This window comes from Mastacembelus armatus, chromosome 10 (genome assembly GCF_900324485.2).
Source record: "Mastacembelus armatus chromosome 10, fMasArm1.2, whole genome shotgun sequence".
Taxonomy (NCBI): Eukaryota; Metazoa; Chordata; class Actinopteri; order Synbranchiformes; family Mastacembelidae; genus Mastacembelus; species Mastacembelus armatus.
In genome coordinates, this window is record NC_046642.1 from 13,837,179 (window position 1) to 13,865,095 (window position 27,917).

The 27,917-nt window shown below is 40.2% G+C and overlaps 1 protein-coding gene across 4 annotated transcripts; it reads left to right on the forward strand.

The window, feature by feature from the left end:
* Positions 1-537: 537 nt before the first annotated feature.
* On the forward strand, positions 538-27,710 carry slc34a1b (solute carrier family 34 member 1b). Of its 4 annotated transcripts, none has more exons than XM_026329597.1 (13): positions 538-676; positions 1,754-1,827; positions 1,928-2,110; positions 2,558-2,704; positions 2,984-3,127; positions 4,897-5,008; positions 5,518-5,713; positions 6,039-6,134; positions 6,279-6,345; positions 6,527-6,694; positions 6,844-6,960; positions 9,500-9,624; positions 26,749-27,710. In XM_026329597.1, exons 2-13 carry the CDS (start codon positions 1,767-1,769, stop codon positions 26,758-26,760), a joined length of 1,428 nt encoding a protein of 475 aa, XP_026185382.1. In that variant the 5' UTR covers positions 538-676; positions 1,754-1,766; the 3' UTR covers positions 26,761-27,710. The 4 variants fall into 4 exon arrangements, with proteins under 4 accessions (XP_026185382.1, XP_026185380.1, XP_026185379.1 ...); XM_026329595.1 differs by lacking the exon at positions 26,749-27,710 and adding an exon at positions 12,163-15,685; XM_026329594.1 differs by lacking the exon at positions 26,749-27,710 and adding an exon at positions 10,164-11,953.
* The last annotated feature ends 207 nt before the right edge of the window (positions 27,711-27,917 follow it).

Below are 27,917 nucleotides of genomic sequence, written 5' to 3' on the forward strand. Positions count from 1 at the left end.
TATGGTGATGAGGACACTGCCTGTGGGTAGCAGGGTTTGTAAGTAAAAGTGTATTAGGAGGATCTCTGAAAATCTTCCTGATAGTTCATTTCCAATCACAACATGCCTGATCTCGAGTCCTGGCGAAGTACCTAAGCACTTGAACAGCCTGCACAAATCAAGCAAGATTGCACAGTACGTGCCTGAAATACTTTCACTGATGTATCTCATGGAAGAAAGGATCATTTAATACCCATTTAATCTTTGCCAGGCTACAGCATTTGGTGAAAGCAGCTATGTGGCAATATGTGCCGACTACAGAAGACAGCGTAGACGTTATACATTTACCACTAGATGTCAGATTTCTCCTGCTCTTTCACACCGAACTAAGAGAACCCTAAACAACAGCAATCATTAATCATATCGGGTCCTCTTCATCTAGGAATCTTTATCTGGTCCCAAATCAGGTGAAAAGTAGACGGTTGAGCAAACACCATTCATCACCTGATACACATGCTTTCCCAACTTATAGCTCATTAAGTTGTGTTACTGATTAACAGTGAAGTCTCGCAGGGGATCCACAAGGGATGAGTGTTCCTCCTGATATTTCCAGACCTGGTAGCTTATTTAAAGATGCTCTACACTTCAGTTTGGTACTTTCCTTTCCAGGGAGGTCATCCAGACTGTTTCAGACAAGGTAAGATAAAACTAAACAATTTCTTTATGGGCTAATACCATGTGTTAAAAACACATCATCAAATCTAAAAACAAGTCATTTATTTCAAAATGAACTCTAAAACAAATGAAAGCTGCACCTTGTACATTTTTCAGAAGTTAGCCTTCACTTCAAAATGTACTAAATGTTTAATTAATCCTTTCATTTTTGTACTTTAAGTAAAATACGCATTTTGGTGAAGGATAAATTACACTGACATCTATATGAGTCACAGTGGCAGACATAAAGTACCTGATAGTAAGACTGGCATACAGATGAGCACCAGTAGATTAAAGGATAACATTCAAATGTACAGAAGTACATTTAGAGTTTATTCAGCTGCAATCTATGGAACTTGTCTCACATACTCCCACATACAGATAGATGCACATATGCTAACCTCTGTGCACATCAGAACCTGCAGGGAGGATGCCACACACAATGAGAATAATGCAGTGTCTGTAATTACTGTAATTTCAGCTGCTGTAATTACTGAACTCACTTCCATCCTATTTGCTTTTAAGAGACACATTAGTAGTCCCTCTTCCACTGGAGTCCCCAAAATATGGCGAAGTGGCTGACATGAAAAGGGGGGAAAGGAAAAACGGTCTCTTTAAAACCAAGAGCTTGAAAACCTTTGAAGAGTCGCTGCTCTATAGACAGTGGAGAGTCCCTTTAAGAGCTGATTTGCAGCTGCAGGAAACGGAGAATAAGACAAGTTACATGGATATTGATGTTTCCTTATTGATTCTGACAAGGCGTTCATTTGTTGAGAGGCGAGAAGATGCCTCATGGCATATGTGATTTGAGTGTGCAATTTGACAATGAATCAAGGACAGTTGCCAAGTCCGAACAATGTGGGCTGCTTTTGTTCTCTTCTAATTACTTGTCTGTTGATCTCAGTAGTGAGGTATGAAGTGGGCTGAAATACAGACATGTTGGTCTCCTTTGGTTTCTTATTGCTGCTGCAAGTGGCTGATAAACACACTGTCTCTCACATTTGCTCCCTTTATAATGGTATCATCCTGTGATTTTAATTACCTCCATGTCTCCACGCAGCATTTAAAGCACCATGTCCTCTCGATCTATAACAATAGTGGCCTTTGGAAGGAGCGCAGAACTTGGCTACAGTGGTAACTTATTAGTTTCAATTCCCATCACTCTGTTTTATGATTCAGAGCTCATCCTCACCACCTGAGTGTGTCCTTTTTTTTTTGTTGTTGTTGTTATCAGGGATGAGGATGCATGGCACTCAGCTCTCCTCACAGGCCAAACTCCCGCAGGAGGAGGACAGAGAGTCTGGCATTGGCTCCACCACTGATCTCAGCAGCGGCTTTGAGGGCTACAACCAACATACCAATCACCACTCCAACCACCCTTCACTCAGGGAGGCAGACAGACTCCCCAGAGAGAAAGGTAGAAAAGCGTGCGTGAACAGGAAAATTGCACGTTCATTGTCAGGGTTGGTGGTGGGGTGAATCTCTTTGAAAGGCAAATAGCACAACAACAGCAGAGGCTGACCCACATGCTCATTAGATAAGGACATGCTCAAAAGACACACAGAGCCAGTGGGATCATGCAGTCTGGGCAAAAGCAAAGTCCTGCTGTCACTCAGTTGTATTTGGCTGCATATGGTAATGTAGAACATGGATGTCAGATGGCTTTGCTCCCTCCATCCCTATGTATGATACTGAGGTCAGTACTGATCCCAAACCCAAAAATCTGAGTTTTAATCTAATGGGTGTAAAAATATACACTTACTGTGTTATCAGTGATCAGTTTAAAACTAGGTTGCATTTTCACTTGAAATTCAGGACACACTGTGAGACTAACCCCTCTCTCCCTGGCTGTTATTTTGAACAGATAGCTCTCCCCAAACCACCTCAGCAACTTCGAACAAGATCAAGCAGCTCCTTATCAATCTATCCAAGATCCCTCTCCTCTTCATTCTCCTCTTCCTCTTCGTCTGCTCTCTGGACACTCTGAGCTCAGCTTTCCAGTTAGCAGGGGGTAAGTACTCTAACCCTAACCCTTCGGCAGTTTGATAGTGACTCAGCCAGTTGAGGTTTGGTCCGGCTGTATAATTTTCTGCAAAGCTTTATCTGCTGACCTTTTTGGATTTGGGGAAACAAAGAGTTTGACTCTTCTTTAATATTGCTCTTGGCAAAACTGTCATGTCTGACACCGGTATATGTGTGTGTGCGTGTTTGTGTGTGTGTGTGTGTGTGTGTGTGTGTGTGTGTGTGTGTGTGTGTGTGTACTGTATATGTGGGTGGCATACTTAACCAGGTAAAGTGGCAGGGGACATTTTCCAGGACAATGTGGTGCTGTCTAACCCTGTGGCGGGGCTGGTGGTGGGGATCTTAGTTACTGTGCTGGTTCAGAGCTCATCAACCTCCACCTCTATTGTTGTCAGTCTGGTGGCCTCCGGATGTGAGTAGGCACATAAAATTGTGTGTAAATGTGTGTAAACCAGCATCATGTAGCATCAGTCCTTTTAAATATTAAATAAGACTCTGTAATGAAAAGACATACAGGCTGACCTAATTCACTGTGATATACATTGTGTATGTGTGTGTGTGTGTGTGTGTGTGTGAGTGTGTGTTCTGTACTGTAAACGCTGAATGCCTGTGTGTCTCTGCAGTCTATTGTTTTGCAAGCAAAGATATTAAACAGAAAAACAGTAATATAGCAATGAAAACAGAAAAGCCCCAAAATTCCCATGGTGCATCTGGCAATAATAAATAGATTACGATTCTAATCCTAGTTTTCTGGCTCCAAGCCCACTTATATACTGTGTTCCCTATGGAGGATATAGTAGATTCCACTGGTTGATTTTTTTGGTTAGCATTAACAAATTGCAAATCACAAATTAGCCAATACATTATATATTAATAATATATTATTATTACTGTATGTTATTATTATTATTCATCTAGGCAGATGAATCGATATTAGAATAGATGGAGATTTAGCTCTGTATATTTACACATTCATTAGTGCGCTGCAGCATGAATAGCAACCCCAAAAAGTACATTATCATATCTTGTGACATAGATCAAAGCATAAAGATGGAAGAAACCCAGTGGGACGCTCAGTCCCAGACTTTCTTACTATAGATAAAGTTTTCAAAATGCGTTACAAATATATATTTTAATATTTATTATTCCTAATTTTTATCGTTTATAGCTAACACTCTAAAACAGGAGTATTAGTTTCTCTGTTGGGGATTATCAGACTTTTGGCTGCAGATTAACACACCTTTGGGGGCTCTTTATTTTCAGTAGCAGGACAAAGTGCTGTATTTGGGATAGATTCAAAATAAACTTCTACAGTGCAGCTCACTGATGTGTTGTGGGTGATGTCATTGACATTATCTCTTAAATTTAATTCAAATTATTCACATTTGCATAATCATTCTGTTGCGTGATTACTACAACGCACTGACTGATCCGATCTGAAATCATCATTTCAAGATTGTCATGTTGTGATGGCTAACTGAGAATTATTGTAAAACATTACACATCCTGTAATCTCCCACCATTTCAGTCGGTCTACAGTTTATTATGCCTCATAACACCAATATATAGCCAGGTCTATACAGGCTCTGAGGTTTCCCTGATATCAGTATGCAAGAATGCTGCTCACCTTCCAAAGCTTTTGTGTAAGACTTAGTAGAAAGATTATACATAATTATTAAAGAGAGAAAGCGATGCAAAGGCATGGATGTGTTCCTGTATGAGGGCGTGCATGTGTATGCATGTCCTCTAGGTCATCATCATTAGAGACATCCTTAACGATAAACCTCACTGCACAGTGTAAAGTCTAAGCTGCCTTCACTCAATTGCAAATTAAAAGCACCTTTCATCTCCATTAAAACAAATGTTGGATTCTGAAATGTGGACAGTCATATGTAGTAATTATCTGCATAATGCAACGCTCACCACAATACAGGGAGACATTTACACTGTTTTTGTTTAACTACTGCCCTGTGATGGACTGGTGACCTGTCCAGGGTGTACCCTTGCCTTTCACCCAAAGAGAGCTGGGATAGGCTCCAGCAGATCAATGTGACCCTAAATAGGAATAAATGGGTATAGATGATGGTTGAATGAATGAATGACTGTTAAACTACCTATGCATACTGAATCATCACTATAACTTTGAAGTAAAACATATATGTCTTTGTGGCCCCGCCTCAGTGTTAGAAGTGAGATCAGCTGTTCCAGTCATCATGGGGTCCAATATTGGGACTTCAGTCACAAACACCATAGTTGCCATGATGCAAGCAGCCGAGAGGACTGAGTTTCAGCGGTAAGTGAAGAAAGGTGGAAGGGCAGAGAATGAGTGTTTGAAGAGAGTTTGAAGAGCAGGGGAAGAAAAAAGTGGAATGGATAAGTGAAGAGGGTGAGTGCAGAGATGGAGGAGGGAAAGTGTTAAAAGTGCAGGGGAGAAAGCAGAGGAGGGTGAAGCAAAAGCAATGACAGCTGTTTGCTGCCTCTTTGCTTCAGCCTCCATTTAAGTGCAATTTCTACAACAGTGACAATAATGGCACCAATCCACACTGATCCCACACCAGTAACCCTTTGGCATGAAAAGATACGGCACTGAACAGATGGCATGTTACTTAATCTGTGTCTGGTAGAATAAATATAATTTATTAATCCTTCATAATATACTTCCACACTGAGTCAAAACTAAAATGCTCGTTACATCACACACATCCAGAAAAGTTGAGCCATGAAAAGCAGCTTAACAAGCAATCATTCTGAGTAGATGATCGTGCAGATGGCTGACCTTAAAATTATTGTGCCACACTGCAGGGCCTTCGCTGGGGCAACAATACACGACTGCTTCAACTGGCTGTCAGTCCTGGTCCTGTTGCCGCTGGAAGTGGTGAGCGGCCTCATGACCCGGCTGTCGCACCTACTGATCACCAGGTTGAGTCTCCAACCTGGGGAGGAAGCACCTGAGCTGCTCAAGGTCATCACCGAGCCAGTCACCAGGCTCATCATACAGGTAACTCCAGTCAGCATTTTTCCAATTGCTTGAATGCTGTAATCCACTCCCTCACGGCAACTGTTCGATTGTTGGTGAACAACTACAACTAAGCGTGTGTGTGTGTGTGTGTGTGTGTGTGTGTGTGTGTGTGTGTGTGTGTGTTTTGTCTTTTCAAAACTATAAATACAAATGCACAAACCTAAGGAATAAACACCACATTTATCTCCTCTGACATGCCCAGAGCTTTGAATACATAGCGAAGAGTTTAATGTCTTTTTAGCCACTGCTCTTAAATTAACTTGCTAAACTTGAAAGCTGAAAATATTTTTCTTTTCATCCTCAGCTAGACAAGTGTGTGATCACAGGGATTGCCATGGGAAATGAGGACATGAGGAACAGGAGCCTGGTGAAAGAATGGTGCCACACTGACCATGCTATGGTAATAACTCATCTCCACCGCTGTCTCCTACACGTGCAGACACATTGTGTCACACAGTGGCGCCAGTATATCCTGTCACTGCTGCCAGTGAAAGCTGCGCTGCTAATTTGTGTTTTCATCACAGCTGTTTCTTTCTTACTATAGTCTACCAACAATGTGAGCAATGAAAACTGCGGCCCCACTCTCGGCTTGTCCCAGCCATCACTGAAGTGTGAGTTCAAGCTCTAAAATATCTAAAGCCGTGCTGATTTGTACCTTGAGTCTGGAATCTATAGGTTTTTTTTAAAGTATGCATTATTTTTTCAGTAACCTAAAGTAGCCTAAAGGATAAAATGAAACTGGGTGTTTGTGGCATGATGATGATGGTTGATTGTTGGTCCTGTCTTCTGCAGGTAGTCATTTATTTGTTTCTACCCAGTTATCAGACCTCAGTGTGGGTCTGATCCTCCTGGCAGGCTCCATGGCTGTCCTCTGCACCTGTCTGCTGCTGGTGGTCAAGCTGCTCAACTCTCTTCTCAAAGGCCAAGTAGCAAAGGTCATTCATAAAGTCATCAACACAGGTGGGCATGTCTTGAAGCTGCTGGAGCTTTTATTCATTTTATCAACATGTAACAGATTAACATGCGGAGTACAGTGTGTAAATGAGTGAAAGCTTTGGAGCTGCTTTCGACTATTTATACGATTTGTTTTTCTTCTGCATCACAACCAGACCTGCCATATCCATTTGGGTGGCTGGCAGGATACATGGCCATGTTGGTGGGTGCAGGGGTGACATTTGTGGTCCAGAGTAGCTCTGTCTTTACTTCAGCCATGACTCCCCTGGTAGGTAAGTAATACATTATTTTACAGCCGTAACTCAAAGACTAGAAATGGTGACCTGTCCAGGGTGTACCCCTGCCTTTCACCCAAAGAAAGCTGGGATTGGCTCCAGCAGATGCCTGTGACCCTAAACAGGAACGAGCGGGTATAGATAATGGATGGATGGATGGATGTTATGAAATTCCCATTACGAGATCTAGTTAGAGGCACATGTGCACAACCTTTCTTTTTCATATAAAATATCTTCCTTACTGCTGTCCACCACCCACCTCAGTGAATTCAGGAGGCTGAGCCAGACAACATTTTGAAACATCCACAACCATAAAATCCTGAATAATTTCAATTTAGCCTTGAAGCTGTCTTCGCCTCTGTCTCAGTCTGAAACCTGTGGCAGTATTGCATGGATTTTACAGTATTATGCTTTGTAATACTGAGACCTTTGAGCGTCATCATTGGGTTACATTTGTAATACTTTGGTTTACGACCAAAAACAAGAGAATGTAACACATTGCTATGAGTTTCAGTTTTTTTTGTGTGTAGTTCTGCTAAGTGCACCTCCTAGCTGCAAAACCAAGATGGAAAACATGCTAAACAACATCTTCTTTCATGTTTGAGCTGTCTTTGTGAGCATAATATTATGCTGACATTAGACATTTAGTTCAAAGTTCAACCGCCCAGAGCCACTTGGATGACTGCAGACTTTTAATCTTGTTTTTAATCTTCAGCTCAATTTGATTACCAATAGATTAATCACAGTCATGGTCAATTCATGAAAAGATTTATTTTCACAAATAGTGAACAAAATATGGTTTTATTAAGCTCTATTCTTTCATACCACACCCACTTCTCCCTGTCAAATTTGACTTTGCTGCCCGTTTTTGTTGCTCATCTCCAGCTTGTGCTGGGTGATCAAAGAAAAAGTGCCGTTTATTATCCAGGTCGCTCCCCAGCATCAGTCCAGACTGAAGGTTTGACTGCTGTTATGACCTCCTTTCATTTGGTGCAGGCCTTCTGGGTTATTATCTCCTTAATATCTTATTAAACTATCAACCTAACTGGGCTGAGTTATCAGATCTTATCCTTGGGTGGGCCAGCACTGTGAAGAGGTTGCTATCACTCATGTTACAGCCTTGGTCTCATTTGAGGTTTGAAATCACAGCCACTGCGTACGTATTGTAAGTGTACTTAAATGATCTCATGTGTTTTATGTGTAATAATAAATATTTAAATTATTATTATTATTGTTAATAAAATGTGGCTCCTCGATGATTGAAAACAACAACCTTTAAACAGACTACAGTAATAAATTAACAGTGCACAGACCAAAGGTTTACTTTAGATTGATTTAGTCATGCATTTAAAGATTAATTCATATCCTGGTGTTGTCCCACCAACGTGAAAATACCTCCAGTTTCCTTGTTGATTCGTTTCCAATTTGCCAGCTGGATGGACCCAAAGAAGGACATGAAGCTTGCTTATTTCCAATGACTGGGTCTTGTGAAGTTTGTAAGAACACGTTGTATAACCAGCACTATATGCCGCTGGCTAAATGAAGCATGTAAAATCAAATCACTGATGACTGAGTCATCATCCTGCTACACAGTGATAAATGTGAAATGATATTAATTTCTCAGTTACTATGAACACAGAGGATGATTTCCAATACACAGATACACATAACAGATAAGTTATGTATGCAACTTTACCTCTTTTCAACCCTCATTAAAATGTCAAAAAACATTTTATTGAAAAGAAACAGGAAAATAACAGAGAACAAACATTTATGTACTGTAGATACTATAGCAGAGTTGTCCTACTTTTGGTTATCTGTTTTCTGTCAAGCAGCCACACATTTGACAGTCATTAGTCGTTAGTCATCTTATCTGGCAAAGAAGCCTTAATGATTCCACTGGTGCTATTTAAAAACATTGACTTTGTTCATTTTAAACACCAAGAACAAATTATTCTATATTTTGTCTATTTATCTGAGATTTAATTTAACTCAAATACTTAAGTATTTGAGTTAAATTAAGTAAGTATTTATTTGTTATGTTTTATTATAAGTTTTATTTATTATAAGTATTTATTTATTTATAAGTTAAGTATTTAAGAGTACTTAATACTCAAAGTTCAACAGTTTTTTAAACCTCATGGACAATGGCTTAGTAAGGTTCATTGGTTCATCATACTGTGGCGACATATAGTTTCATATTTATAAAAGCAGCAAATTCAGATTTTATCAAAAACTCAACTCAACTCAGAATTGAATTCTATTATTTACAATATAAGTAAGTGTCATTTAATTGTTAAGCCTGTATTGGGATAATTTATAAGATAAAGTTTAGCATTGCTGTCTTTGACTTTTATCTTGACAGCTGTTGACTGTAATGCATTTAACACAAAAGTGGTGTCGTGTATATTTAAAAGCAGTGGATGCTCTGCAAATATTTCAACATGAAGATTCCAGGAACAATTACTTTTCCTGGTTAAACATCTTTATTTGATTTCACTGTTTCCTTCGAACATGTTTCTGTTCTTTCCCTCAGGTATTGGTGTGATAAGTTTGGAGCGGGCCTATCCTCTCACCCTTGGGTCCAACATTGGCACCACTGCCACGGCCCTGCTGGCAGCCCTGGCCAGTCCTGGGAACAAACTAGCAGCTGCCATACAGGTAGGAAGTTGCATCAGATACACCAGCACTTTTAAAACTGAAGGAAAATGTCAAAAAGCGGTACCACCATGATTCTCCTCAATGGAGGAAAAGATATACTCATTAATATATTTCTTATTGCCTCTCAGAGAGGAGAATGAACACAGATGGTGAAGGAGCCATATCTACACATATTTTTTTCACTTACACAAACAAAAATATACAGGGACTTTTTTTTTTTTTTTTTTTTTTTTTTTTTACAGATGGGAGATTATATGAATGTTTGTGACTATATTTATAGATATGGATTCATAGTGTACATAAATGTGTTAGCAAGAGCTTTGGAAGCAGCTACGTGGATGCTCCAGGAAAAAAACGTCTTCTCTGGAACATGAAACTGTTCAAATTAAAACCATATCCTGTTAGTGGATTATGTTATGGTATGAATGTTACATGACAAACAATCTGGTCATATAACTCTTTTTAAAGATGTATTGACTGTGATGAATTACATCTTTCAGCGCTCATATATTTACTTTATATCTTATCATTGTACTTAGATTGCTCTGTGTCACCTCTTCTTCAACGTTTTTGGTATTCTGCTGTGGTATCCTCTTCCATGCATGCGTCTTCCCATAAGGATGGCTCGTGTCCTGGGTGAGCGCACTGCCAAGTACCGCTGGTTTGCGGTCTTGTACCTCCTCGTTTGCTTCTTACTCCTTCCCTCGCTGGTGCTTGGCCTCTCACTAGCTGGCTGGCAGGTGATGGCCGGTGTTGGGGCTCCCTTCCTGGGTGTCACCATTTTTATCACCATGGTGAATGTGATGCAGACCCGCAGCCCCCGTCACCTGCCCGCCAAGCTCCAGACTTGGGACTTCCTGCCCCAGTGGATGCACTCTCTCAAGCCGCTCGATCGCCTTATCACCAAGGCAACTGCCTGGTGCAGCTTGGTATGCAAGGAGGGGGAAGGAGAGGAAGACGAGGAGCACATCTCGACACGAATGTCCTCTGTCGACCCAAAAGAAGAGTCTGCCCACAGTAAGGCACAGCTGGCATATGAGAACCCAGTCCTGGAATACCTGGATGAGAGCAGACCAGGAGTACGGGTTCTTAAATTAAAAGGGTTAGAGAGGTGCAACAGCACTCCGCTGTAGTTAAATAACAGTGGGCTATTTTATACTCCATTTTGACAATATTGTGGGAAGAATAGGATTAAGAAAAGCCATGTTATATTGCTTTTGAAATAGTACCATTTCTGTTTATTGATTGACTGATATCTTCCCAAAGCCAGACTAAGTAGCTCAGGCTCTGTATGAGATTTTAGTTCAGAAAACATCAACCAAAAATCGACAAACAGTCATCTTTGGACTATGATTCACATTCTGATGCACTGCGCCATCTCTCAAAGCACATTATGAAGATATTAAAATAATCTCCCTTCAAGGCCCATGAGTTGTTCTGGAGCTTTCCATACCTTCATATAAAAATCATTAGCAGTTAGTGAGATTGTCCAGTAATGACAGCGATGAAGATATTCACATTTCCAATTTTGCTGAGCTCTTTAAAAACTTGTCGTCCATGTTCAACTTTTGTCTAAGTATGCAGCCCTGCTTTCAGGCAGGATTTCAAATATTCAAAAATCCGTGTTGCATTTATTTTGTGAGGAAGGAAATTTGCTCAAAACATTTACACCACATGATACACACAACACAGGGGTAGACTGACCAGCAAACAATATTTAGGCTGCAAATGTATTTGCAGACTAGATCCTGTGGATAACCCACAAGAAATAAGACCAGTGATCAGGTAGCCACCGTACTTGGTGATTGTCCAGTCATTAAACGGAAGTATAAAACTAGTCACTGTGGGCCTGTGTGGAAAAGCTCATCTATTTGTCTTAGTGCCAAGAACAGACAGAAAGAAAAGGAAATCAGCACTGTTTAAAGTGTCTAATGACAAAACGATCTTATTACCAAATAAATACACAAATGTTTGATTGTTATGTTAAAATGCCATGTACTCAGAAGTGTTCGTGGGCAACTGAAAACACACATTCACTAAAAAGGATTCAAAGAATCATCGATATTATTTACAAAGGAGTGTATCAATGTGTTGTAGGCCGTGTGTGTGTGTGTGTGTGTGTACTGTAGTGTTTGTGTGTGCCTGCTTGTCTAAGTGGGTGAGCATGTACACTTGGGAGGTGTTGTTGAATGTGTGAATATGTGCTGTTGTCTCAGCTGCATTGTAACAATGGATCGTGCCTTCAAGAAATGTTGACACTAAAGTCTGTTGATGTAATGAGAAAATAAAATCAGAAACTTACAGTTTCATTTTCAGGGTGACAGAGAAATGAACAGCATTTTGCAAACAATTCTACCGCCGTCTCTTTTGCTTGGTATATAGAACTGTAAAAAAAAACCAAAAAAAACAGACACTTCATTCATTCTTGTGTGTCTTACACAAGAGCCCTTTTCAGTAGGAAGATATGGCCCCTCTTTTTACGGTTCAAAGACCTTGCTAATCTGCAAACTTACTCTCTACAACACTTTTTTGTTTCAGCAAACTCAGCCTCATCTCATCATACCCCTCTGATCCTGCTGTGCTCTTTAATGTCTTGGTGTTTTAAATGAGATCCGACCGCCTCCATCACCAGACACGGCAGTCTGGACTGGGTTTGCATCACCTTGTTGAATCTAATATGAACCTTGGAGGCAATCGAGAACAGACAGAGAATAAAGGGAAAGAGAGACGGGAATAATACGCTACCATGACGCTCTCGGCTGCATGCGCTCACAGAAACACACACATTGCACAGCACTATGAGAGCTCATGAGAGCTGATACAAGTGCTGATTGTCACTTGTGTGGGTGCAGTTTGGATCAATGCTGAAGTCAAGAAGGCTTGGGTCATGGTCCTGTTGAGCCCTCATGTCACAGTGAGGCCTAGGAGCTGCCATGGTTCGCTTTCCTCATTGTTATTGTTCAATCTCCACATTATTAGATAAGAAGTAGCACATTTTATTCACACTGATTCACAGTTCTCACTCCTAAATGCCCTTTTTCCCCACTTTCCTAGGATCTGTGAGGTAACTACTGTTTCCATTTTTTCCCAGTGTGATCATTGTTAGTGGAATCTGTTACTTCCCAACTCACCGGTATTTGTTTACTGCCCATTGTTCTCCAGGTGGTGTGAAGTTGTGTGTGTCAGTGGGGGTTGTTGTTGTGCACAGTTCACAGATGATGTCCCATCACAGATCAAAAAGCAATTTCTGTCATTTAAGCAGAACGTGCTTCATGTGGGACAAAAGTCACAGTGCATTCTTCATTAACTAATTTCATGACCCCTGTCAACCCCTAAACACTCAGATTTTGCTTCCAAGGCATTTTGCTTCACTACCCTGAATGCTGATCCAGCAATAATCTATCAGCAATTATTACTTGCTGTGTTAAATGCTGTCAGAGCATTCCTCAAAGGGATTACAATGTACTACTCAAAATAATCATTCTCAGTCAATGTTAAACAACTGATGAGTTTGGTGGTAAAATGTCACAGCCTCTCTACTGTCACCATAATGAAAATATATAAAAAATATATAAAAGCTTTTATCTTTGGGTTGCCATGTTTACATAAAACATCCTAAACCTCCTACAGCAATAATGACAAGCTTTAGTTATCTTAACTTAAGCTTAAGTTTGAAAGCTAAGTAGAAGCCTTAGTCATTCTGCTATTGTGCTGTATGTTTAATGGCACTTAATGATAAAAAACAATGCCGACCTCTCTATGGCACTGAGCAAAATGTAGCTTGTTTGTTGAACTTGCAATCACATACATACAATATTAGCAGAATTTAAGTTATGCAGTAATGCAAAAGTAATTTACTTTAAGGTTTTCACTTACTGCAGTAAAATAATTGTAAATTAACTGACATCATAGCTGCAAACAAAATGCTGCAACAAAGCTCAACCAGATGTGGAATGACTTGGATTCATATGTTAACATGTGCAGCTCAGCCATTCATTGAAGGGAGAGATTCATGCACCTTCCACAAATACATTTATGACAAAGTGTTAACCACAGTAACAGAACTAAGAAATTTCCATTATAAGAAAACATTCTTTTATGGCTGCTGGCTGTAAAGTGTTGTATGGACCTGTAGAGACAACATGCTTACCCTTAAACCTGCAAAAACTGCTCCCCGCATTTGTCAGTTTACATATATTATACCCAGGGTCAAATTTAAGTATGCACATTATAATGTCCATGCTGTGCTTGTCGTGTTTTGTGTGTTTGCATTTATTCTTCTAATAAGTTATGGATGTGCTTAAAGGAGCACAGATGATGCATTCGAATGAGAACCTTTCTTTCCAGTGCAGTATCCTTATATGAAGATACAGCAACATGCCTGCCATACTAACGCAGAACCAGGGCCGCATTAGCAGTGGCAGAATGAGTCGAAATGTATTTTAAAGTGTGGTGAAGTGTGAAGCCCTAAGTGGGAGCATTAGGAGAGGTGTGTCAGCCACAGCTGCTAAGGTAGGTTGTTAACCAGTGATAGTGGAGAAAAAGCATCGCAGGGCAGTCCAGGCCAGTTCTCACTGTCACAACTACTGAGACTAATGTTGATTGTTAGAAAATGCTCAGAATTTAAATGAAACTCACACACTATTGGAGCCTAATTATTACTGAGACCTTTGCCATTTAATTGGAAGCATTAAATACCTGCTTTATTACAAGAGCTGCTCTATTTTTTGACTGTACAATTTGTATGCAGACAGAAAAGTGGGGGAAATTACCTTGGGACAGTACAGAGCAATCCAATATTCAACATGTAAAGTGAAATCAAAATTCATTCACGAAGACTGAAAAGGTCTTATCCCTCACCTACAAATCATTTCAAAAGGTTTGAAAAGTTCTCATCATGAATTAGATAAATAAATAAATGAGCCACTGGTGTTAGGAGGCATGCAAAAAAGAAAAACTGATGTAAATCAACCACATAAAGCCGTTTTCAGAATTTTTAGCCGTTCTCTTTATCTGCACTGCTCCTACATAATTACCTCTTTACCAGCACAGGCACATTTGTATTGAAGTGACTGAAATAGAGGAGAGAGAGCGATGGAGTCTTCTGGGCAAAACACACTCTCTGGTGTGTGGTTGGTTTGAAACCTGTGCGATAAAGCATTCTGTGTTGCCGCCGTCACTGTGTGCAGGGTGGTGGTGAATGTTATTACAGCCCGTTAGATACTACTGATGCTGACTAATGCAATCACACTTCATTTCACTTACTGTACCGAGACTGAATGTGCAATTTATTCTTGTTTAAACAGGAAGTTGAACAGTATTATTATTCTTATTTGTGACCATTATTTTAAACTGCAGCATTATGTTAATGCCTACAGTTTTCAAGCTGTTTTGATAAACAGGTTTGTTGAAATGATGAAAAACAACATAACAAATACACCAAGCAACTGTGTCTTTGTGTCTGTGTTTATGTCGGGAATTGTGCTAACCCATGAGCTATGTGCAATTTGAGCTGTGTTGGGAAATAAGACCAAGTCCGAGTTCACAATAAACCTCACATACTATGTTGATATATTCCATTAATTCCAGTATTTATTTGGTCAGGATCTCTATGACCAGAGTTCACATATGCCAACATTGTGCAACCACGATTGTGGTGCAAACGGCCTCCTTCCCCCTGGTTCCTCTAAAACAAAACTCTAACCTCTTCCCCTCTGCCATTCTCCCATACACTGAGTGACCCACAGGATGTTAGTGTATGTGAAAGAGGAGCAAAATATCTGATAAAACACACAACTTCATTTTAGATGATTCCCTTTGCACTAAGAGCCACGCCGCAGGGCTTTTTGGGGGCCATTATATATCTTACATCTAAAACAAGCATTAGCCATTGTGTTATATCTTTATATGTTTCATACAGTGTTATAGCAAATGTAATGTTATCTGATCTAATACACATACACACACATCCGTCACTGGTCTAAGCTGTGCCGTGAACTCATTCACCCGTGTATTCATGAAATGGTTGAGTGGCATTGTATTAACCCTCTAATTAAAAGTGAGTACAGCTTAGAGTCTGCCAGTTAATATTAACCCTGTCCCTCTTGCTGCAGAAATTCCTTACACTGATCGGTTAAAGATCAGTGATCACGGAGTACAAAGGTTGATATCTGATATAAAAACCTTTCTGGGATTTTAATAAATCTGAACAAAACCAAAACACGTCTGATGTCACTCCCGTTTAAAATGGAAAAGAGCCTCAATTCTTTAACATTATGCCTATATCTGCTATAAGCCAAAACACACTTCTCCTGCTAATGTTTTATTGTGTATATTGTATTGTACTGTATTGTATTGCAGTTTCCATGTAATCAAAGATGAAGGTGCTGTGGAAGTTTGTCATGGGATAAAGTGAAATTAAAATAATCTCCTATGGGATCTGAGGTTAATCCAGTAGAAATAAATGAACAGAACTGCAGTCCATGGAGATGTACTTAATATTGTTTGGCAGTTTATGTTGAGCCATGACTCTGCCATCTGAAGCTTTTTCAGAAAAATGTCTGCCCCTAACATCAGTTTGGGATCCCAACACTGGTGACACTGATGATAGTCAGGTCAGTGTCTGGGATTCTGTGTAAAGTCAGACACACAGCAGGAGTTGGACAATACAGCAAAGGGAACACAATCCAGCAGCCAGTTAGCCTCAATGAGACAAGTGAACATAAACTCTGGTTTATTTTTTTGTCTTCGGACGAACAACAGCCTCTGACTGCAGCACAAGAAAGAATTAGCTGATGGAAGCCATGCTAACTAAACATAGCTGATCCAACAGGCCTGTCCTGCAGTGGTTTTTACTGTGTGCTGTTTATTTTTGTCAGCTTGGACAAGCTGGAAACTCCTTAAAGACAAACAGAAAGACTCAACCACTGCCAAGAGGCTTTAAAGCAGCCTGTTTGTGTCTGCTAATAAAAAGCCTGATGATGTGTGATATGTGTTTACAATGTGTCATAATTACAATTAGAATTTTACATATGTCCTGTGACCCTGGTTGGGAATAAGCGGGTATAGATGATGGATGGCTGGATGGATGGATATGGGGCAGCTCAATGGTTAGCACTATTGCCTCACAGCAAGAAGGTTCCTGGTTCGAAACCCAAAACTAGCTGTTGGCCTTTCTGTGTGGAGTCTGCATGTTCTCCCTGTGCTTGTGTGGGTTTTCTCCAGGTACTCTCGTTTCCTCCCACAGTCCAAAAACATGTATGTCAGGTTGATTGGTGACTCTAAATTGAGTGTGTGAGGTTGTTTGTCTCTATGTGGCCCTGTAATGGACTGGTGACCTGTCCAGGGTGTACCTTTGCCTTTCACCCAAAGAGAGCTGGGATAGGCTCCAGCAGATCCCCATGGACCTAAACAGGAATAAGCAGGAATAGATAAAAGATGGTTTTGGAATGTCAGCCATTAATTAGTGAAGTAGTTAAGTGTTGTCTCAAACCACTGGAATGCTGAAATGTCTGTATGTTTTATGAATCAGAGTTGACCTGGCTGTTATCACAACATATAGAGCAGAGTCACAGATGTGTTGTAGTGTTGAGCTATAACACCACTGTTATAGCTATGACCTTTTCAACTAGACTTATCTCAACACTGTAGGAATGACAGCTTGTAATAGTTCTGGTGATAGCCACGAAGCACTTGTCCTCCCTTCTCCCTTCTGTCTCTATGGATATTGCTTTCTGATATGGGGAACACTTTATGTTTCAATACACATCTGTTCACTAAAACAAAACACTAAAAATGGCTGTGATATAATAACGAGCATTGTCTGCAGCAAGAACAGAAATCTTGGTAAAACTATAATTTTCACATTAGGACTGTCCACCTTGAGATAAAAGATAGAAATGAGTACCTGGTGTTGAAGGCTAAAAATAAAAGACTGCAAAATCACAATCATACCTCTTTTTTTTTTAAGTTAATGTAATGTACCCTGCTATTTTTTTTAGTCAGAAGTTGTTTTCATTTTTGTAAACAGATCCAGGTTATCACATGTAGTCCTCAGCTGTGTGATCCAGGGCCTTGTACCTTCATCTGGTGTCGTGACCAGGAGTCACGGATGAATTTTCCTGAGCTCACTGGCCTTTTTTTGGATAGCTCTCTGTACACAATCAGGCATACCAAAACATGGAAACACACAACACAGAACAAATGATCCATTAAATTGCTGAAGGAAGCAGGACAATGTGTTTATCCTCATGATCTGATACAGAAATAAATAGCCACTTTATCACAACAGTTTCTAACACACATTGCCACTAATTCATTTTGTTAAAGTGCAAACACACACAGATACAAAGATCTATCCTATAGCAATGGTCAAATTTCTAAAAGGGCAATAAATAATTATTGCTACATGTTTAATTCAATGAGAATATTAAAACCATGCCTGGTGCAGAAAACACGTCTGGTCTCTGAAAAATATGACTGGTCTCTGAAAAATATGTCTGGCCCTGAAAAATATGTCTGGCCTTTGAAAAATACGTCTGGTCACGGAAAAATACGTCTGGTCTCTGATAGAAATGTCTGGCTCTGAAAAATATTTCTGGCCCTTAAAAAATACTTCCAGACCTGAAAAATACTTATGTTCTTTAAAAACATACCCCTGGCCCTGAAAAATACGTCTGGCCATGAAATACACGTCTGGGCTCTGAAAAAGACCTCTGGTCTTTAAAACCTGTTTTTTACCCCGCCCCTTTTTTTGCACACGGCCTAAAAACACATACCCAAATTAAACTAGCTGTTGTCCTCACGTTTTAAGGTTATTTTGATGACCTTGGTGTCATTTAAAGGAAAAGCTTTCCAGTTTATTATCTCACGCTGTAAAATATGAAATATGACTCCCCTTCCTCCCGTTGCTGCGCCCACTGCGTGTCCAGCGCTGTCAGAGAGACGGTCCAGTAGCGGTGTGGACCATGTAAATCCCCCCTCCCCTTCGCTCGCAATACAGAATGACACGTCGTTGGAAAGGGCTTTTCATTGGCTACAACATACGTCAGTCATCATTGACAAACAATGCGACTGGCTGATTTTACTGTCATTAGAATTTGTTCTCACCCCTGACTGGGTTTCGCTCTGAGTCGTAATTTTGTTTTTCGTACGTACTTATGCCGTAAAACGTAGCGTACAAGTTTGATTGAGGGTTCATGTGATTAACAGAAGCTTGATATGTGCAGCTGTAGTGAATAAACGGCGAAATCAACCGTAAAACGAATCGGATTAAAACTCCTCCATGAGGAGGACGATGGTTTTATGGATTTACTCAGGGATAATACGTCTTTTGGACTAAAACATGGATGCACTATGTTCCCTGGATTCTAACGAAAAAAATGCTATGCAACACTTGCTGTTTCAGTACGTGTGGATTTGTATACACCAGGGAAGGTAAGAAGTGGCGTTTGTCCATCATTTGTACTCTTGTTAAACATTAAGAAACTGTCGTCGTTGTGATAATTTAATCATAAATTGCTTTCAAATGATATATAGTTTGTCAGACTTTATTCAAATTTGTCCGATGATCATTGGGAATACATCTGGAAATACAGCTCAAATACAGTTTTCAGTCCACCCCTGGGTCCGGGGTTAGCAGTTGGTTGTTAAAAAATATGTCTGACCTCTGAAAAGTAGGTCTGGGCTCTGAAAAGTATGTCTGGTCTCTCAAAAATGCATCAAGACCTGAAAAATACATCTGGTCTCTGAAAAATACGTCTGGGCTCTGGCTCAGCAGACCAGGGCGATGGCAGGAGAGTGCCAGGCTCTGGCTGGAGAGTGGCGCTCAGCTTCGGAGGCTCATCCGGCTGAGGCTCCGGCAGGCCTCTCACTTGAGTCTCCGGCAAGCCCTTCGCCTCAGTCAATGCCATTCCCCTGAGTTTCCGGCTAGCTCTTCACCTCAGACCTCAGTTCTCCCAAGGGGCCATCAGCCAGAGCCTACAGGGCCACAACAGGCAGAGCCTCCTGAAACTCAGGCGAAGGGCTAGGTAGAGACTCAGGTGCGAGGCTGGCCGCAGACTGAGGTGAAAGGCTAGCCAGAAACTGAGGCGAAGGGCTTGCCGAAGGCAAGCCTTGAATAGGAGGCTGAATAGGAGGAACCTCAGTGGGGACTGCGTCATCAGCACACTGAGGTTCTGGGGTCTGTCCCTTCGGACGCAGTCCCCACTGAGGTCCCTCCTATTCAGCCTCCAATTCCAGGCTTGCCTCTGAGGTCCTATGGAGCCAAGGTCGCCAAGCATTGAGCCTTGAGCTCCTGCCAAGCTCCTGTCAGTGACTGAGGAGCTGGCGTTGACAGCTGGTAGTTGATTCAGGTGGTTCAGGCAATCAGCAAGGTGGTAACTATGGAGAGGTAACTGGGGAATCCAGGGTAGCCAGTGGTGAGGCAAGAAAAGCAGGCAGAGAAGCCTGGGAAGCCGGCGGGGGGGCAGCACAGCCCTGAGGCGGAACCTATGGGGACCTCCATTAAGGAGTGTACTGAGGCAATGAGGGCTAGCATCTGGTCTGCCCTCTGCTTAGTCACGTAGCTGGGAGGGTGCGTGAAGCACCTCGTTAACCCAGTGCAAAACTCCAGTACCTCACTGTATTCATGGGCATTCTGGATGATGTCACTCAAGATGCCCAGGAGATCGGAGATCAGTCTGTCTTCCTTAGTCATGTCCGCTTGGTCCTTTCTTGGCCAGATTATTCTGTTATGTGCGGCCGAAGAAGAGAGCAGGACCCAACTGCAAACTAATGCAAACATAAAGTAAGCACTCACGTTAAGTTCTAACCACAACCAAAATCCGGCAGTGAACAAAGGAAAGGGGCTGGTATAAATAGTCTCAGGAAAAGAGTCCAGTCAGGCACAGGTGAAACTAATGAACCCCAAGCTATCTAGCAGTATGCCGGGCTGCACAGGAAATTAGAAATCAAAATAAAGGTCCAGGGGAGGAAGTCCAACCCTGGACCATGACAAGATGATTTGATGCAATGCACTCACTGATGCTTTGTTGATTTTAAAAAAAAAAATTCTAGCAGATGGTATAATTTTACCACAGTTACATGTGTCATATTTAGTCAATTAAGAGAAGTTACGAAATAGTGTTTAGGTCTTTTAGGTATAGAGTTCTAATTCTGTACTAAAACCTAGCCAGGCCTAGTAACACGTGAAATTGCCTTGGACTGGTTCTGCTCAAATATGTAGAAATAAGATGTCTACGTGATGATTTTATATTGCTATCAGAGAACTGTTTTCACTGTACAGTATATCCTTCCCACTTTTTTTTTTTTATCATCATAACATCTCATTTGTGGAGTTCAGACATCTGGGAGATGAAGGTCTTCACAGTGCAAGGAGCCAGTTGAGGTGGTTCTGGCACCTGATCAGGACGGCTCACGGCTCAGTGAAGTTTAAGTTTTGTGGAAAGGCTCAATTGGTAGAAGAACAAGGGAAGACCCAGAACACAGATATATTTGTGACTTTCCAGTGACTTCAGCAAGCTGGTCATGCTACGTGCCAGGACTGGGGTTAAATACACATAATGAAACAGCCAGGACTGAACTTTGACATTTGCTTTTTGTTTAAAATCAGTGTGCAGAGGTTTTTAGAGCATTTCAATGAAAACTGAGACTGATCCACACCAGTAAAGCTGCAGGCTGGGGCTGGGCAGCTGAAGGAACTGAAACTCAAATAAGTGTATTTCTCCAAAATGTTGAACTATTCCAATAAGTTCTGATTGTATTTTTAAAATTATTTGTGATTTTGCCATAAAGTAATAGTCAGAATTATATTTTCATGTACTGTCATATTGACATATTTCTTATGTATGTTGATCCTCTCTTTACATGCCTTATTTCAGTTTTCCATCATATAAAAATCAGCAGGTTTATTACCAAGTCCAAATATTATTTTCCAGATTACTACTTGAAACATTATAGTTTCCTTCTACTGAAAATCACTCTGCCTTTCCTTTAAAAAATACTATAATAACAGATCACAGAGGTGATCTCTTGTGTTACTCTACTCTAAAGCTGAAATGTTGCACTGGTGGAACTTGAAATTGCCAAGATATAATTTCAGTATATATATTAGTATATATTAGGCATTAAATGAGTAAGTGTTGGTTTTTTTTTTGTTGCCTGTTTTCATATACGTGCTGAGTTGATGGGTAAAGGTTAGTTCTATGTAGCTTCAAAAACATGTAAATTCACCATTAAGCTGCATTAGCGTGTCCTATTTTTACTACATTTGGAGAGAAGATAGTCATACTCCATTTAAATGACCAAGTGCTGAAGAGTAATGGAATTATTATTGACAATTTAAGTGCTCTTTGGCCTTAACTCTCATCGCTTTCTACTGGCTTAAGTGTTGTTTTTTCCAGCAGCATGTGAAGTGCTGTTATATCATCCAGTGTCTGTCAGCGGCTCTACAAGGAGAGTGCTCTTCATTCAAATAGATCAGAGGTTAGACCACATGTTTTTGATCTTTAAAAGTCAAGTGTCTCTGTCTGCTCGTCGCACTCACTTCATCTAGATAGAGAGAAAGCTAGTGAGGTTGGCAAGTGGCGTAGAAACACAAAGTTGGTTTAGTTGGAAATTAGACTCGGGTAAGATAAATGATTAAAGGCAAGGAAAAAAACAATAACACAGAATTTAATCAGTTTATGCGTCATTTCTTTTGTGTGACACATATCACTGTAAAAATCAACGTCAATCAAGCCCTGTTTGTGATTTCGCCTCCACTTCATTACAAATGAAGACAGACTGCCGCTGCCTTTGTGTCTACGAATTTCCATGCAGATATGCAAACAGACAGATGGAGAGAGAGATTTGAGTTTTCGTCAGTCCAAGTATGTTGCTTTTTTTGGGTCCCCCTCTCCCTGTTGTTGACAGTTTGTTGGCGGCTCTGGTTAGACAGGGAATTTAATTAGTTTTGCCAAAAAAGAGCAACCCAGATGTCATAGGAGGAGGTTTTCCATTGGGACCTCATGCTGAGATATGCATGTGAGTGGAAATTATTATACTCACCTAAAAATATCTTGCAAATTAATTTTCTCAAAACATTTCCCACTGTTGGTGTGACAATTCGAACATTAGTCTGGCAAATTGTAATGAGCAATAAAGAATATAACTGTGGCGTCTGTGCATGACTTTGAGCAGTATAAAAGACCCTTGATTTAACAGTATAGATTTGTATGTACGTGTTGACAACAACTGTCCAGAAATGTATAAAAATAAGACATTTATTTCATTTCAACTTCATTTTATTTGGGATTCATTTATTTGGGAGTAACTTTTGACCTGCGCAATTATTGGACCTGCACAAACTATTAGTGCTATCCGTCAACTCCAGCAGGTTTACTGACTCAGACCAAAATGCATCTTTTTTTCTACTTCAGGAACATCATGTCCTGCTGTGCAGCTCACTGTGGTTTTGCTTTCGCCCCAGGCTAAAAAAACAGAGATGAAATTGCATAATTTGTGTTCCTGAGTTTGCTTTTTTAAGGTGTGTGAATTCCACTTTCACAGTAGTACAGCCACACGCCATGGGTTGTTTTACCCTGAATGTCACCAGTGTGGAGAGACCCATGAGACTGTTTTCAATCTCTTTTAAATGCCATTTTGATAGAAGCATATTAATCTGCCATGGAGACCAGAGACAAATATGAGTTGTGGACCCTTTGTTGATCCCCTTTTTGTTTTCAATAACGTTGACAGCATGGCAGTGCAAGTTGAACCCAAATCAGTACTGCAATACTGCTGATGTGTGTCAGTTAGATTGTGGTAAGTGTAATAAACACTAATATATTTAGAAATATACATAATGTCGATATTGTTGATTTAGTAGGCAAGAAACAGCCTTAAAATTAGATACACATGTAAAAGCTGACAATGATTTAACTTTATGTGGTCTTAAATTGGTGCATTTAGTGTTTTTATTTTACCATGACCATAATCATTACATAACCTTAACTGTGAGATTGATATTGTAATCATGATGAAAATGGTCCCCTAACCTTAGCAAAACAATAATTTTACCCAAATGTTAATCTTTCTTTAAAGCCAATCAGTGTGTCGTGTTTGAACCTTACTAAGGCTTAAACATAGCATTGTCTCAAAACAGATGTATGCGTCCACAAGTGATTCATAACAAATATCAGATGTTGTCTTTTAATTTGGAAGACTTTTTTATTATTTAATTATTTAACTTATGATCCATGGCAACTTCCTGTTTCAAGCTTTTATTTTGATAAACTTTTGCTTTTGTTTTCACATTTGCTCCAGCTTTACCAAACTAATTACCTGCCCTGATTATATTAACCTGTTTCCCCGTAGTCTAATAAGTGCCTCGTCAGCAGCTCTGTATGTGCAGTGCCAGTGTGCCAGCGTCTCACCTATACTGTTGGTTTGCTGAGAAATCCCAGTCTTGCTCACCTGTGTCTCAGCCCAGCTGTTACTTTCGATTCCCCCTTGTCTCTGCTTTGTTTTGTACTTTGCCTGTGTATTGCTTGAGTTTTTTCATTAGTTATGCCATCCTAAGACTTGTGTGCTTTGTGTGCACTTTCAGACTCTAGTGTTTTACAGTCCTACTATTCTAATTAAAGACCTGCCTGTCAGAAGGTGTTGTCACCTAATTCCTGTGGAGAGTACGACTGGTGAATTTAGCTCTCCTATGTCAGTTGCTGAACTTTTGTATTTTTGCCCCAAGGTTTTAGACAGAGTTTTGTTGGAGAGCTGTTGTTTTTCTGTCTAGCTTATTGTGAATAGGCCTATCTGCCTGAGCTTTACATTTCTTCATATCCCCTGAGTTAAGTGTAACGTCCCTCTTGTTTATGCTCACATTTGTTCCTTGCCACATTCTGCCTCAGTGTCAGCCACAGTATATATATTTTTTTAAGGTAGAGACCTGTGTTACTATTAAAGCCCCGTGATTCCTTATTACACATATTTTGCTTTGTTTTTTGCATTTGGGTCAAGCCTTCAGAAGTTGGTCATCCAGACCTAGAATCAATACTTGGCAAGAAGCTAAATACAATTTGGGCATATACATAACTCTAGTTTTAAAAAATTAATCTTGGTTTGTGCTAGTTGGCTGAGCAAGTGTGTGCAAATTTTAGGCCAATTACCCCGCAGAGAAAAGCGGTCAAGCTTTTAGTGTACACCTGAGGGCTCCTCCTGTGATCATGAATCTTGGTTTATGCCCCGTATCCTTTACTCAAACACTGGAATTCTCATCAGGGAAGCTGCTGTTGAGGATAGTGAGATCATATCCTTAGTAATTATTCTAGGACTGGGCCCATTTATATCCTATAGTCCAATGCCAGTGCTTTTCAATAAACAAATGAATCAGTATTTCCCCACTCCTGCCAGTACAGAGATGGCAGCATTTAAACCTTTATTTAAAAAAAAAAAAAAAAAAAAAAATCAAAAACCAGAGATTCAATGTTTTGGCCAGGGGTGTTTTTCTGGAACCAAATGGCTCATGAGCTCTGATTCTGGATGGTAATTAAAAATAGATGAGGCAGGTTGTGAAAACACTGGTCAAAGAAAGAGGGGGCCTTTTTAAAAATGTATCCTTTGTTTCAAGTGGCAAGGTGAGTCCTAGGGATAGATGAAGGTACAATCAGTAAAATCCACCAACTTCAATCACCTCACACAACTTTTCTTTCCTGTTCCACTCCCACTCATTTCCCAGGACGTTTTTATCAAGTCCCCAAGATCAGAGCTGGAAATTAAAAACTCAGACTTTGAATGTTCACAATGAATGTTTGCAGTTAAACTATTATGTCAGATTAGATTTAGAAGCCTCTGTGAATCTTTCAAGGTATTATTTTGGTTTCCTTCACGGCAGATAAACACTGATGCTCATGTCGTGACAATCAAGAAATTGTAGAAATCTGAAATTGTTGGCATATGCGTGAAACCTTTGATGAAAATTAATTGCCTGCCTCTTTGATACTCATCATCCGTCCATGGTGAAATGGATAGTGGTGATGGCGGTGGATGGGTCGTGGGGGAGGGTCAGAGGTTGCCATGACAATCCCAATGGAGTCATTTCCAGTTTGCGGTCAGCACTGAACAGTCACTGTGAATATGTATGAAACTGCACAACAGACACAGACTAAGAGCAGCCTCACTGATACTTGCGTGCACTCAGTGGGTCTGTGTCTTGGTGAGTAGCAGCGATTATTTTCACACGTACTCATGATGACATCCTATGTCTCCTCTCCTCACAGCCAGCACCCCTTCATTCCCCCTCCTTTCTGGGTTGAAGTAGACACACAATGAGCAATGAATCCATTTTAATTGACAGGTTCCTGTTGCACTGTGGCCTGGTGATGTGCAATGGGTAATGCATGAGGGATCTACCTGGTTTGGTTTCCAATGAGGAATGCCACTGTCAGGTACTAATGGCGTGAGAGTAAATGTGTGTTTATGTGTGTGTGCATTTGTGCGAACATGCATATACTCACCTAACCCGGCTTTAAATGAGTACTGGCAGAGCTAAATGTCCATCAGATGACAGCTTGCATGTCTGTGTGTATTTATGTACTCATTTAGCTCGGATTGCGCACTTCAGTGGGCACCAGTCATGAACAACTCTGCATACGGAAACACACCGGTTTGTTTCTGAAAATGGTCAGTTTCCAAATCAAGCTCTTAATCAGTGGAAAACAGAGCGCAGATCAGATAAGTGTACATTTGAGTGAGACATTTATCTGATGTCAAACAGCAAATGAATCAAATGAAGTCCCTCTTGCCTGAATAAGTAAAAAGGGGAATGAAAAGAAAAGATAATGGTGGAGGAGCGTAAGAATCAAAAATGATGTATGGAAAATGGGAGTAATGAACATTTCTCTTAAATGTGTGTTGCTGATCCAGTCTCATGTTGTAAAATTAATTCTCTCCCAAAGGATTATATTTCTGCAACACATTGTACTTCTGGGCTGTGCCTTAGAGTAAAGGCAGAGATAAAGAGGATGATTTGCATGAAGCAAAAACATAAAACATTCATGTAATAATGACAGGATGATAGGCAGAAAAGAATGAGGACGCAGAGCCCATCCCTTGTGTTATTTTGATCAATTTTGTATTTTCTTGCAGGTTTGGAGATAATCACACTTCCGTTTTGATGAGATACTGCTTCTTCTGCACATTTTTTTTTTTTTTTTTACCTTCCTGCATTCCCAGTGACACACAGCAGCTCTGTATGTGCAGTGCCAGTGTGTCATCTAAGCCACTAGTAACTCTGCAGGCTGACATTACAATAACAGAGACAATGGTTTTCACACATCATAAACAGCATCTTAGTTGGAAGATAAGTGGGGGTTTATTGAGTTGTGTGCTTTGAGCTTGCAGTAGAGCGCTGATAGAGATATCAGAAAGAGATTTATGAAATTGTACCAAGAAGAGGATCTGCAGAGCTAGAGCTGAGAAACGCTTTAAAGAAGAAAGATAGTGAGGTCAGTGGTGGTGAGATTTTAATAATACACACTGTGATCATGCTTTCCACAAAATGAGTTTTCTTTCAGAGGTGAGAACATTGATTGCCATGGGGGATTTTATTTTTTTATTGTGTTTGTTTTTATTCAATATGTCAAATGATATTTGTATATCAACTCATTTCTTTCATCTGTCACTTGTCACATTCGACAACAAACAGAAATCCTCTAATACAGAAGGAAATAATTCTATTTGTCCAGAGTTTTGATCGCATGAATATTTCAAACTATGGGAGCTGTGTAATGATTTGTTTTGAGATGGATTAATTTAACCACAGTTACAATGTTGAATCACACATGGTCAATTTAGATCTAGTGACTCAAGCATGTCTATCACATGAAATTGATGCATGATGAAATTACAGGCTCTTTGCAGCACGTTCGACTCGGTGCATTTATTACACGGTGGTCGTCTTGAGCTGCAATGTAATGTGCAGGTTCATCAGGTAGGCGTTTCAGAGTCAGAGGGTGTACTCAGTGTTCACTTAGACTTTTGAAAAGTCATCTGTAAACTTTTTATGCGATGGGGGCAATAAAGTCCAGAAAATTGCCATGTCAAGCTTCGCCATGCCTTTAGACCTGCTGTGTTTAAAATTTTGTTCATGTGTCTCATTGCTGATAAGTGGAAGATTTGGGAAAAAGCTAAATTGTATCACTACAGTTGAGTTTTGCTTTATTTTAAAAGAACAAGAAGAACAGAGAAATCTTAAAGCTTTTTGGCTTGATGTACTGTTGAGTGGCTTATATAATATTGTCAGACAGACTTTTACA

What these genes read in the sequence shown, in the direction of transcription:
- slc34a1b (XM_026329594.1), top strand. Translation starts at nt 1,767, where the DNA reads ATGTCCTCTCGATCTATAACAATAGTGGCCTTTGGAAGGAGCGCAGAA. An exon ending in AGCTTTCCAGTTAGCAGGGG is followed by an intron (nt 2,705 to 2,983) that starts GTAAGTACTCTA and finishes ATACTTAACCAG; the next exon opens with GTAAAGTGGCAGGGGACATT. An exon ending in TCACCAGGCTCATCATACAG is followed by an intron (nt 5,714 to 6,038) that starts GTAACTCCAGTC and finishes TTTCATCCTCAG; the next exon opens with CTAGACAAGTGTGTGATCAC.